General features: G+C 30.7%; 1 protein-coding gene across 1 annotated transcript in view; it reads left to right on the top strand.

The window, feature by feature from the left end:
• Positions 1-312: 312 nt before the first annotated feature.
• LOC143047201 (uncharacterized) overlaps positions 313-14,253 on the top strand; it is a 31,722-nt gene continuing 17,781 nt past the window's right edge. Inside the window, exon 1 of the mRNA XM_076220201.1 lies at positions 313-919. Within this exon, the coding sequence (XP_076076316.1) occupies positions 640-919 (280 nt within the window). The 5' untranslated portion in view covers positions 313-639. The remainder of the gene's footprint in view (positions 920-14,253) is intronic.

The raw sequence follows: 14,253 nt of genomic DNA, 5'->3' as shown, positions 1-14,253 counted from the left end.
ATAATCCTCAACAAATCTAAGGACACAATATCTGTCAATCCGCGTATGCAGAACTTTCCTCTCGTTCAAGTGCCCGTTCAAGTAATTAAGCCACTACATGCAGTAGCATTATATAATATCGGTATACCTGTAAAAATATGAATACAATTTCAAAAATATTTGATGACTCTTTGTTGATTGAAATCTGCAAACTATTTGCTTGTAAATTCAAATTTTAAAAGTGCGCTGCTATCATGCGACAAATCTTACAATTTACGATAACCGATGATCATTCAATTTGATTTTTTACCTGGCGGCTATTCTTGTATTACGACTACCTCCCACCGGTAAATTCGGAATGGTCAATGAGTTTTTTTTACAAGAAGGTTCAACTCCACTGAAGATAATTAAAAACTGTTATTAAATATAAGAGGTTTAAAGCATGGATTTATATAAGCGAAAGAATAAGTTTTTACAACTTTAAACATCCATGTTAAAACGTTATTGCATTGCGTTACATTTCAAAGGGAAATCCCGATTCAAGTTTATTGTTGGAACATGGCGGCTTCAGTTCAAACGTGTTAAGGAATACACAAACCAGGTGTGCGGATAAAAGTTTTAAATTATGAAGGATATTCCAGGATAAGATACCGAAAAGTTATGCCGTTAGCAGAAAGGGTGATTGAACCCTCTAATTTAGGAGGACACCCTTTAAATCTACGAGAAAGTGGGGATGGGGAAGTGCATATTACACTTTCTACGAATTGTTTGGTTGGAGCTTTATACCAACTAGCCAGTATAGTTAGACAAGCGGATGATATTTTCTGTGACATTTCAGATGAATGCCGAAAAGTGTTAGAAAGAACTGAAAATATAAATAAAAAGATAGTTCATATTCAACATCATGTTGATAATTTGGACGCTAAAACTGTCAAAATTCGTAAGTACCTGTTATTACTTTTTTTTTAAATATTTATGCATGATTTTAGTTGAATTATTTCCCACTCCCAATTTATTAAATTTTAATTACATAATTACTATTTTTATGTTTTGTATTTTTTTTTTAACATATGAGTACTTATAATTTTTTAAATAACCATGTGCATTTATGTAAATCGAAATAACAAAGTATATATATATATCATAAAAGAGAATCCTTAGGCTTAATGAATGTAAATAACATTATGTACATTCTGATTTTGTTTACAAAATAATTTATAATATTACATCATTGACTATCTCACTAATCAGCAGTTTCCTTGATGTGTATTGGGCAGGTAGTAATTATCTAATAAAGATAGATACACTATGATTACACAAGAGAATTACCTGAAGAACTAATTGTGTATTGATCATTGAATAATCTTGAGTAATTATCACATACAATTGAGGTAAATAGGCATGTTATGAAGAAGTTTACAAATGTCCATTAATAACAATCAAAATCAAATCAAGGATACAGATTTAATATTATTGCTTCAAACAAAGATGTACATAAATTTACTAAAGCCTTTCTTTGACAAAAAAAGTATGAAATTGAGAATAGAAATGGGGAATATGTGCCAAAGTCAAAAGAGACAATAATTTAATTTAAAAATAAAAAGACAGGATATATGATTATTATATTCAGATATCACATTATAAAAGTCCCTGAGCAGTATTTTAGAACAACTCTAAACAAGAACCAATTATTTTTTTATAAAAATGATTCTGGTCAAACTTGTTATTTTAGTTCATAAATCATAAATTTCCTTGAGGGACAAGACCAACAATAATGACATTCCATTACAATTAATCTAAGATCTACTTGTCACACCTTTCATATTGTTGCCTCATATAAAAGCTGCTTAATCTCAGCCAAAATATCCCAAGGCACCATGCTAAATGGTAGTCAAATTAAAACATATTTAATGCAAATTTTAAGTCTACAGTGGGCACATACACATACATCCTATTTGATGAAAAAAATTCTGCTAAACTGGCAGTTTGTATTAATTACAGTTTATCACACTTTTATAAAGCCCAAAATATTTCAAAGATGAAATGTCTTCATCAAAATCTTGCATTATGGTCTGACAGTGTCCTTTCTAAGCCCCCCCTCTCTCTATCTCTCTTTATTCAGTTATTTCAATTTTGAAGATTCAGTTATTTCAATTTTTAAGTAAAGAGGCATACATCTTTAAACACATCTAATGATCATCAATAAACTTGACTTTTTCAGGTATTTTCAGGGCCGTAACTAGCCTCTTATAATATTGAGGCAAAATATATTCGCCGAGCGTAGCGAGGTGAAAAAAAATTTGCGTGGGGTCTCGGGGCCGCTTAAGGCCCCCAGAAGCTCTGAGAAAAATAACGCAAGATCGTGCATTAAGAGCGTTTCCCGGACTCTTTCTTACACTGAAACGCAATTAATTTTAAGCTATTTCTTTTGACAATATTCTTGTCTCAAAGCAAAAACTCATTGTAATTTAAGACTTTTAGGTTTTACGGGGACAACATTAAAAGTAGACCGATATGTAGAATAAAGCAAAAACCGAAATTCTCATAATCATTATGTCTGTCTGTTCTTGTCTTGTCTTGTATTGTGCTTAATTCAGACTTTGGTGATTTTTTTATGGCTAGATTGAAATAGAGTGACAGTGCAGTATTATATTTTAAGTACTAGTACTGCTTAAGTCGACACTAAGGACCATCTTGACCTTGTTTTATGGTATTAATGATTCTTTTATTGTTGAAGACCCTTCATCATCTATCAAGATGAAGAATAGGGAAAAAAACTTTGGCCATTGATCATTTGTATTTTTTCTATGCATTGACTCCGTGTGAGATAAGGTCCTGTGCACGTTTACTCCATATTCTTTTTTTTCTGTTTAAGAGTCTAAACACGACTTCATGCAAGTTTAATCCTTCAATGTAAAAGGTCATATGGCAATACATTGCCTTTTTTTTTAAAGATGATTTAATACGGGGAGCCAGTTTTGTATTCTTTGATATCAAGTTCAATTCTCCATGCAGAAACAACAATTTTTTTTTATGTCCAGTAGCATCGTATATTCTTAAAATAGTTTCTCGTACAATGTCTGGACATCGGTGGACATGCAACATGGCAAAACCACAGTTTACGAATGAAAATCAACACTCTGCAGACTATAGTTATAAAGTAGGACAATAAATGAACAAAAGACAAACCCGGGACACAGAAGTACAAACAACAGACCATCAACTCTGAAAACTAAAAGTAAAATAGAAACATGGATCTCGAAAAACATGCACGGGAGACATCAGAGAGACTTGCAAGACACATTCCGTGAAAACAATTCAGGTTGATATGAAGACAATCCTGATTCAGTTTTTTTTTTTTTTTTTTTTTTTTTCGGAAATTTCCAACATGAGGCATTTGCCTCATTTGCCTCAATGTAGTTACGGCCCTGATTTTGTTCAAGATTTAAAACCATAGACAGACACTTTTATACTCCACTTACTGTAAGAACATATAAACTTATCTGATTGTATGAAGGTTGTACTTATTCTGAATTGAAATCTCTTAGTAGAAAGGGCAAGTTAATATAAAGATTACTAAGTCATGTAAATCACAAGTGGGAAATACAAAAAAACTGAGGCTGGTTTGATTCAGATCGGGTTCTCCTTGCACACCCCTCAAATTGGAAAATATATATACTATAGTTTAACTTTTTGACATAACTGTTTGTAGAACAAAATGTATTGCCTTGCTCCCTCACTGAAATTTTAGGGGTCACACAGCCTCTAACCTCACATCATGGATGCACACCTGAAAAGGGGTCCAAAGTAGCATGAAAAAGACAATTAAATACATTTGAGGTTATTTACATATTCAAATGTATATACTATGTACATGATGTATATATATATGTCTTACAAAAGGACTTTTTTTTTATCATGCATGCAGTAAAATATAGCTCTGGCAACAGGCTTTGAATAGGCTGCATTCCTATTTCCCAGACTTACAGCCTACATGTATAAGTCTAGTGGAGCTGTCATTGTATATATTTGCATTTGATTCAAACAAATATGTTTGCTTTGTTTTTTGTATTTCAAATTTTATTATGCTTATAACAGTACAAATGTAGATGATAAAGGATACACATTTAGTTTAACTATAGAACAAAGTTTATTATCATTGTTTATGGAAATAGAAGTTTGAAGGTCAGCAGTTTTTAACATGCATACAAATTTACATGTTTATCAAAGTTTATTTTATGTGCACATCATAAAATAAGTCTAATAAGATGGTAATTGTGACAACAGTTGTATGTTTCTAGTTTGTCATTAATTTCAGGGCCTTTTATAGGTTGCTATTCAGCATGGGTTTTGCTCGTTGTTGAAGGCTGTTCTCAGTGTCCTAAAAATCTTGTAAACAACCGCACAACATGCACAAATGAAAGGTTGCTTTTTTTTGGGTCATATTTCAACTTCTGCTGTGGCATATTCAGTTTGTCATCATCTATAGTTTCAATATGTTCCTTTAGTATTTTATTTTAAAAAATTTTAGTACTCAAAAGAATATAACATTATTTGTTTTAAGTACATTATTTAAGAACATCCAGTTTTATAAGGTTATGTATAAAGACACTGATTCTTTGTCTGATGGGTAAAATAATTGGAAGATCAAACGAATGTCTGTTAAGCCTCTATATACATGTTATACAAACTTTTCTTTGTTGAAAAAGAATTATACATAACAGAAATAATATCAATATTCAGAGTAAAGGTAGAAAATTTAAGAATAATAGCCTATAGTCAGATGATGACAAGAAATGATAGGTCAAAACTTTACACCTGAATTTCGTTTGATCTTTTACCACGCATTACTAATATACATTGTACCTTGTTAAGGTAAAGACTATCCAGTTACCTGTAATAGATACCATACTATAGATAATGATACCATTACAAATATACCGAAATATAAATATATAGACAAAAAACTTAGTAAATATATAAACAATTGTTTGCTTAACTTTTGTATCACTGGGGATCTATTGAATTGGGATATAATTGTTTTGATATTTTGTTTGTAAGCATATGGGTTTAACTTTGCACTATACATATACAACATGTAGAATGCCTTCTATTTATATATATATAGAACAAACAATTTTTGCTATTTATTTAAAAGGTACTTAAATTTAAAGGAACTATACTAAGGATTCCATGTAACAGTTCAGTGCTGTTCAGATTAGACAAATGAAAGTTTACACACTCATTTCCCACATACGGTACAGGGAAAGTGAGTATAAAATTCATGAAGGACATATTTTGGAGATAACCATTGATCTATAAATGGGCATGGAGTAATTTTGATCAGACAAAGCAAAGATTTTTTTAAAATTCAACTTGCTAATTTTTTGGGCCATATTATTTATTAAAGGAGACCTCACCAATTCTGTCATGATTCACCAAAAAGTGCCAATCACACCTTTATGCATTTGCAAGCATAAAAAGAAGAAAACTAGGGAAATCCTAATCATGAATACTTTTTATGTTGGTCTGATCAGTTGCTACATGTATGGTGCCCATAGAAGGGGTCTATAAACACTGGTCTTTGTGGTTGTTGTACATGTATGATGCCCATAGAAGGGTCTATAAACACTGGTCTTTGTGGTTGTTGCACATTAATGATCTTCCTATGACAGACTTGTTCTTTGATTAAAGATCACCTTATGTATAATTGAGACACCAGATACCCTAAGTACTTTTTTAAGGTCTTTTCGTTATAAGATATGAGGTACTTTCGTTTTCTCTACTGTAAAGTTGTTTGCTGTGAGATAATACAAATACATAGAAATTCAATAATATAACTTGACAAAATATTATACAACCAATTTTTGTTTGTCCACTTTATTTACCTGGTTAGTGCAGAAACGTTTTGACTTATAAAGACAAATATTTCAGCTTTTAAAAAGATTCATAGCCAAGAAGGAAAAGAAGCCATTCCTGTACATGGAATTGAACAAAAGTAAAGTGAAACCATTCTAAATATAAAGATAACTTAAGTTTGCAAAATTGTAAAATTTTATTGAAGAATGGTAGAAATTTAGAGGTGTAAATATTTGTTAAAACCCTCAATGTGCCTGATACAAGATGTGACCAAAGATTTTTATCATGTTTAACAAATAAACCTTGTCAAAATGAGGTCAACAAATATATAGTGTATTGATCTAAAATTTTAGCACCTGTACAGTAATTTCCTTTCCTATCTGGAGTAGATATTGTAAAAGTTTTTAAGATTTAACCATTTTGTTTGAACCTGAAAATATTTATTAACATAGGTTTTGTTCAATTTTACTAAAAAAGAAATAATGTTAAGCATATAATAAGGATTGTTACTTTGTAAAATGTTAATTTCCGGTCCTGTTATTTAAACATATTGTTTTGAAAAAAATAACAGGATGTCTAGTTGATTTATTTCATCATGAATTAAAAAAAACAAATTTGAATTGAGTGTAATGTCATTCATCAGTGTTTAAATAAGGATTTAATTTTCTTTGAATATTAAACCAGAGAGAGAGAGAGTTTTCATTACAGAGAGAGGAAGTATATATTTCATGATATATTAAATAATAGTTTCATTATTTGTGTGTGAAACATCTTTATAGTAGGTTTTATGTTTTTGAATTGAAATCAAAATTTATCAATGAACTAAAGTAAAGTCGTGAAACATTGTCTTCAAATTGGGAGTAATTTGTTTGTTGATGTTTAATACCACTTTCAACAACCTAACTAATGAGGCCAATCTGACTTATAAGCAATGAGAATAACAAAAGCCATTGCCAAGTGGTTTTATATTCAAGAATCTGACAAAAGCCATAGAATGAGAATCATGGGACAAAAGAGCAGAAAACACAGAAAGAAAATCCTACAGCATGCAGGCTTCAGCTGACCTCTTAAAAAAATATATACAAGTTCAGCAAACTGGAACTTACAGACTAAATTCTGAAACATGATTAATGGGCCAAAATTTTAATAAATGTACAATTCATTAACAAAGTTATGTGGGACATGTGAAATTACAAGCTTAATTATTTTAATAATAAAAAGAATACAAAAAATGGGCAAAACAGTATAAGCGGGATTTGGGCCCCCTCCCCCTTCAATGATACCCTCTATATATTAACATACACTTTTTAAGGTGCATTCCTCAAAGCTTTGTATATTTTTGATGTCCTATTATTACATCACAATGATGTGAAAGCTTACACTTATTGTGTTTTCTTTGAATGAATGAATGGGCTGTATTGCAATCATCAAACCAGCAATTTTAAGTGAGGTTTGAATTTTTGTGTGTGTTTAAATTGGTCCAGTAGACAGACTGTTTGTTGCAAGGGTGTAACACTCTTTAATACTATATAAGTAAATAGTAATAACTGACATTAAGTATCCCATTCATTAAGTATTAGCTTGAAACTTGTCAATATATTAAGATTTTAAGAAATAATCGTGATGAACTACCACTATAAATTGTCTGGTGAACTGTCAAAACACTATCTAATCCTCACATTTAAAATGTTGCATGTCTTAAAATTGCATGAATAAGGAAACAAAATGACATAAACATTGTATTAAAATTGAATTTTCTTTCCAAAATAAATCAATAATTAGATGATAAGTTATACCTTTGACCTCAAAAATTTAGATAGACTACCACAAACTACAGTGTTTATAAACAAATCGTCTTGTACAAAATCAGCTTTTTCAGTTTATTCATTGTGGCATAAAAATGTAGTTTTGTATGATGCACCTGTCACATGAGAACAAACACTATATCCTTGTTTCCCTATAATGTGGGGGTTTCTCCTTTAAGCTGTTTAATTTGTTAGGGTTTATCACGCTATGTAGAAAAGTGATATCATAAAACATGATAGAGAATTTTGATACATCATATGTATTGTGTCAGGTTAACTTCTTTGGGTTAAGTTGTCAATTTGAATTATTTTTTGGGGGTTTATCATTGCTTTCTCTGCCATGTACCCATTTTGTATTTATGTAAGTTTCCGGATTTGTATTTTTTCTCAAAAAGACGGAAAAATTGAATGTTTGCGGTACTTGTCTTATAATGGATTATGTTGATCAAATAAAAATTTGCTGGGCTAGATTTAACTTGAATATGATATTTCACTTAATTATACAAACATGCTAATTATTTAACCACCAAGCTATTATTTATGAATGATATATGACATTGTTTGTAAAGAATAACAAAGTGATATATAACATATGGACAGGATAGGTGAATGAAACAATCAAACTTTTGAAAATAGAAATATATACATAACTTATTGTGGTTGACTTAATTATTTTAAGTTTAATTGTTTAATGTTTGAGGATGCCTTAAGTCAAAACATCTCTGTCCATTTCATTGTCGTGATAATCTTCTAGACCCAAACTCTGACGCTAGCCTGGTCTAATACTTTTAGTGAGGTTTATCTTTTGTTTCCTGTGGAAAGTGTAATTGAGTTATTGGTAATGTTTTCCCCCCAAATGAGTGTAGTCAATTTCTATCTTTGAGTTTTAAACCATATCTTTTCTCTAATTTGACCTAAGGACCATTATAGAAATATTCCTAGATTTCCAAATCAGCTTTTTTTTATAAGAAAACAGATGACAAAAGCTGAATTTGCATGAAAGATATCTAATAAAGGTTTACAGATTGCAGAAACTCATTTTCAAATTAAGAGTGGACTTCTTTGCAAATAATTCATCTATTCTCAATCACTGATACTCTGCATGATATAGTCTTTTTTGTGCTGATGCCTGTAAAGCAATAACTGATCAATCAATCATTGATAATGTAATTTATTGGACTTCTCCTAGGTGTAAATTCTCCTTCATGGCAGGCCCAAAACTTAAACCCTCATGAAACCAATACTTGACATTAATGTGCAACCTAAAACAAAGAGGGCTTGGACATAAATTATTCATTAATATTGAACATCTCACAAATTTAAAGTCCATATAAGAGGGATATCTTATCCAAAACCCCGGTGATAATTTGTACCAAGGAATTTTATCTTTGTTTGTATAACTTTTTTCCTGTGGATCTATTGGCCTCATACCCACGTTTCTAAAATCAAGTATAATTTGTATTTGTCAACATTGCATGATTGTGATAAGAAAATCAGTGGGATTTGTTTGATTGAGCAGATAGATATATCATTGTTTCTAGTCTGGATTGTTACGTCTATTTTTATCTAGATATAAGTACTGAGTACTGATTATTGCATTTTTGAGCAAGGGAGATGAACCTACCTTAAACTGGGGTAAAAAAACAACTAATGAACCTACCTAAAACTGGGGTAAAAAAACAACTAATGAACCCACCTTAAACTGGGGGTGAACTCCGATGCTTTGAAAGGGTAAACAGTTTCTGTTCTACATGTGGCACCTGTTGTGTTATTCATGCAAGTACAAATCCTGCAATAAGCCCTTTAAAAGTACAAAAGGATCCTTGAAAGCAGCAAACCTTTATCAAGGAAATCATGATAGGAAATGCAGGCTCTTGAATATCAACTGGGAGATTTACTCCAATTTCAGGCCATGCTGGAATGTGCCTACATAAACAGTGTAATGTCCTGGTTTGTATTGTGGCACTACTTTATCTCGATAAATATGGTATATAATTATATTTAAGTTCCTTGTTTTTGTTGTTCTTTTAATTCTTAGTGGTAGATTTTACATTTAATAAAATCATAAAGAAGACATTTTAGAAATTGGGAAATAGTTGAGAAAATTGTGAATAGCTCTTAACTAGTATCAGTTTTGATAATAACAATTATTGAAAAAATTTACACTTCATTCAACTTTGAAGAATGTTTAAAAGTTATTTTTCCTACATTACAGTAAATGTTTATTTCCTAGGATAAGTTTTATAATGTATATCATATAACCACTAACAAAAAGAAAATTATAGATCCAAATTTTATGTTAATCACAGACAATTCTCAAGCTTAGTTCGAATAAGATATCATTGCCAAAATTCTGAATCTTTCCCACAACCAGATACATTTAAACCTCTAACCATAAAAGTTATAAGAAGTTAATGTTACGGAAAGACCAACAAGAATTGGGTCTTAAAGGTGAAGAGTAGGTGATTCATAGTTGTTAGGATATCATTTATAAAGGTACAGGTTGTTTTACCTGGTTTTTGTCAGAATGTGTAATAGTTTGTGACATTTATTTAAATAAATGTCTGATCCTTGAAATGACAGATATCTATTAATTAATTATGTTTAACTTAAAGAAACAGTATCAAGGTACTAATGGACCACGGGTGTTCTAATTTCTGTAGTACAGTTAAGCTTAAAGCACTGATTTAACAGACTCGATCACAATCATGGTTAGTGCTGACATTAATGAATGAGACCTCAAGATCATCTCCAAGGAGGAAAATCATGGCCTGCAACTAACTTTCTTAAACAAATTCATGCAGAAATCTTCTATGCAATTTTCCAAATAATATATTCACCAGACTTTATATTCATGCTACAAAACAATGTTGAGTAACGTAAGTAGTGTAAAACAGTAAAATTATTTGTCTATTTTTTGGGGGAAAATGGACAGAAAATCAAAAAATGATAAAGAATCTTAGAGACTGTATGATTATAAATGTTTTGAAGGGATCTAAATAGTTTGATAGTGTGTTTATAGGACAGAATGATAGAAATTGCAGTATTATTAAGCTTTGTATATGATACAGTGATTTCTTATAAGGAGCTATTGGCATTGAAGATTTAGTTCTCAGGAAGTTTCTGACAACCCTGATGCTTGTCATTCTTTCATTCTAGGTCAATGTCTGCCTAAAACCTTCACAAGTCGCATTGTTTTAAAACTTTATGTACATTTCAGAAGGCGTCATCTCTAAAGGTAAACATATTACAGTTTGTATTTGAGTTTCTCTTTTGTTGACCTATCATTTGTAGTTTGGATAAGATCAAATCAATTAAGGATACTTGAAATGAATGTATTGTGTGACTGTTTGCTCCAGTAACTTGCTTTCAATGAAGTCTTAAGACTAGCAAAGAACTTTTGTATTTCTCTGTTGTGTCAGTGATTGACCTGCAATTTTAAACACTTAATTGGACCAGTTTCCATGGAATTAAACTGCAATTTGTGACTGCATTTGGTAATTCTGATTAGTTTTCTATCCTGTTTTAATTAAAAATGGGTCTTTGTTATAAAGTAATGAAAAAGTTATACATGTAATGCTATACTCATGAATAAAAAACATTTAATTTTTTACCTTTCATCAAATTTAACACGCCAGAGCATCATGAACGTGATAATGAAGAAATGGAGTAATGAAAGCTGAATGAAATTTACACGAAGTTGTTAAATGTTAAGGGTAAAGTTAGTTCAGCAGTTAAAGGATTATGGAAGGATTAAACCCCATACAGGAGGTGACATGCTATTGTCCTTCTAAAAGTCAAAATGTCAGTACGGAGCCATAATATAACCAGCACAGATCAAAATCACTGTTCCTGATCAGTTCTTAACATTTAAACTTGGAAATGCATTAGGTGCAAGGTTTATATTTACCAAGGGCACTGTAAAAAGAAAAGAAAAATCCATAGAATTCTGGCACCTCTTTATAAACCATATTGTTTGCAAGATTAGTTCTATTGCATGTTAAAATGAAAAAAAAATATGAAGAACAAAAACGATCCATTAAAATAAGAAAAAGTGAAAAACAAGAAAGCGAAATTCAGAGCCAGTATTATATTAATCCATCAAAAAGAGTTGTTAAATTTACATGGGTATTAATTTTTAACAGCCACTGTTCATTTATTGTTTAGAAAAAGTTTTGTCGGTAGAGGTACAACATCAATCTAAATTATTGGTGAAATTAGGCTCACCTGAGCTTATATTTATATGTTTTATACTAGGCTGATATCAAAGATTTTTTTTTATGTCTGTGTCGTCCAAGGGCAATTTGAAAGTAAAATACAAAGAGTTGACACAAGGGCAGACTACTGATATACGATAATCTGCAAATGCTTGATCAAAGACGATAGACAAAAAACAGAACTATGTGACTGCTACAACCAGGAGGGACATTTGAATGGATTACTTATATTAAGCACTTTTTTTTGTTTTCATAATAAATCAATTTCTTTAAAGGAATAATTCCAAAGACAAACATCTTATACCAGATTATTAGTGAGTCATTGGCTTATGGTTGAAATAAAACCATATTCTTTTGTTCAGAAGTACTATTCTGTAAAGATAACTTGGATAAGAGTGTTATTTTTAGAAACTGTATATTATAAGTATGACTACAAAATCAGTTTAAAGTGGAAATTATCTGATCTTTTAGGTCAAATATAGTCCAATCTTTATAATAATAATATAATAATAATAATTCTTTATTTAAAGAGGGTTACACAGTTGGCTATAAAGCTAATCTTCCCTGAGGCCCTCATGAAATACAATGACATATAACAAACAATTACAAAATATCAAACAAACACACATACATGAATAATGCAATAAAAAATTGTTATGAAATATACAATTTTCAAAACAGGTAAAAGTTACAAATTCATATATGACATATATAGTATTGCCATCAACAATATCATAAGTTTGATTAAGTGTGAGAAAATTATTATGCATATAAAATCGCACAGCTTCTTAATGTTCCAACAAGTAATTTTTTAAATCTTTTTTGAATGAGTTTGTACTTGAGGTTGATTTTTTCAGGGATATTGGTAAGTTATTCCATAAAATAGATCCTGAATATATAAAAGATTTCTTATACAGCTCTGTTTTGGCTTTTGGAACTTGTAAATTTTTGCAAGAGGCATTTCTCAAACAATATTGGTTTATTTCTGGCATATCTTTAAATTTTTCAGTGAGATATACAGGGGCTTCATTCTTAAGGCATTTCTGCATCAAAACAGATTTGTGGTATGAGATTCTGTTCTCTACTGTCATCCATCCAAGCTGTTTAAACAGTGGAGCTGATGATGAAAGTGGATCAGCATCTAAAATAAGTCTTGCAGCCCTTTTCTGCAATTTTATTATTCTGACTAGCTCATTTTTAGCACAACCACTCCAAATAATACAACAATAATCTATCAGTGGGAGAATATAACCATTATAAAATAATTTTCTTAGATCAATATTTAGAAATTTCTTGATTTTAGAGAGTAAATAAAGTCTAGATGATATAGATGAACATAAGTAATTAATATGGCCTGTCCAGGACAGATTAGAGTCAATTCTTACACCTAAAAGTTTTTCAATTGATGATTTTTGAAGAATATTATTCTCAATAGTCAGAACTGGGTCTGCTTGATTTAAACGCAGCCTTTGTCTTGTACCTATAACCATGCATTTCGTCTTATCTGAATTTATGAACATGTTATTTTCATGACACCATTTTTCAACACATTGGAGATCATCTTGTACTTTTAATTGCATATCAGCAATAGTCTTTCCTGATGTATGCATAGTTGTGTCATCAGCATACAAGTCTGTATGGCAGTTTTTGATGTGTAATGGAAGGTCATTTATGAACAAAACAAACAAAATGGGACCAATATGTATAAGGTAATTCAAATAGGACTGATCAACATATTTTTATTGCCAAATAAATAAATTTGGTGTATTGACTGTCTTCTGATTGGTTAAAATTATTAGTTTTATTTTCAATGTTGTCAATTTTGATGGCGACACGCCCACTCTGACGTTGTGTATTCACACGCCAACATGTATGTACGTTGTTATTGTTAATATATATAATATAAAAAGTTCTTTGAGCCTTATTTTTGATAGAAATTTATTTATAATGAATGGCAATAATTTATTTTGATTTTATTGAACCATAAAACTATTTTTTGACTCTCCACATTTCACATAATCCGCTTCGCGGATTATTCAATGTGAAGAGTCAAAAATTAGTTTTATGGTTCAATAAATTCAAAATAAATAATAGCCATTCATTAATTAAATTTGAAATTTTTTTAATATATAGAAATTGATCTTAATATTGTTTGTCACACATCTCTCCAGTACTACAGAACAGAATGACTTCATATTTGGTTAGTAGCTCAGGACCGTAGCCAGGAATATTTCCAGGGGGGTTGGGGGGTTACATGGACTAGCGAAGCAATCATACTTAACTTATACAGTTGCAATTCAAACAGAATGTCGACTTTAACAGTGCTAATATTTTTAAAGAGGGGGTTCATAAGAACCCCTTGGACCCCCCCCCCCCCCCCCCTTGACTACAGA

This window comes from Mytilus galloprovincialis, chromosome 10 (genome assembly GCF_965363235.1).
Source record: "Mytilus galloprovincialis chromosome 10, xbMytGall1.hap1.1, whole genome shotgun sequence".
Classification (NCBI taxonomy): domain Eukaryota; kingdom Metazoa; phylum Mollusca; class Bivalvia; order Mytilida; family Mytilidae; genus Mytilus; species Mytilus galloprovincialis.
Note: the sequence above shows the minus strand (reverse complement) of the source record. Positions and strands in the feature narration are given on the sequence as shown.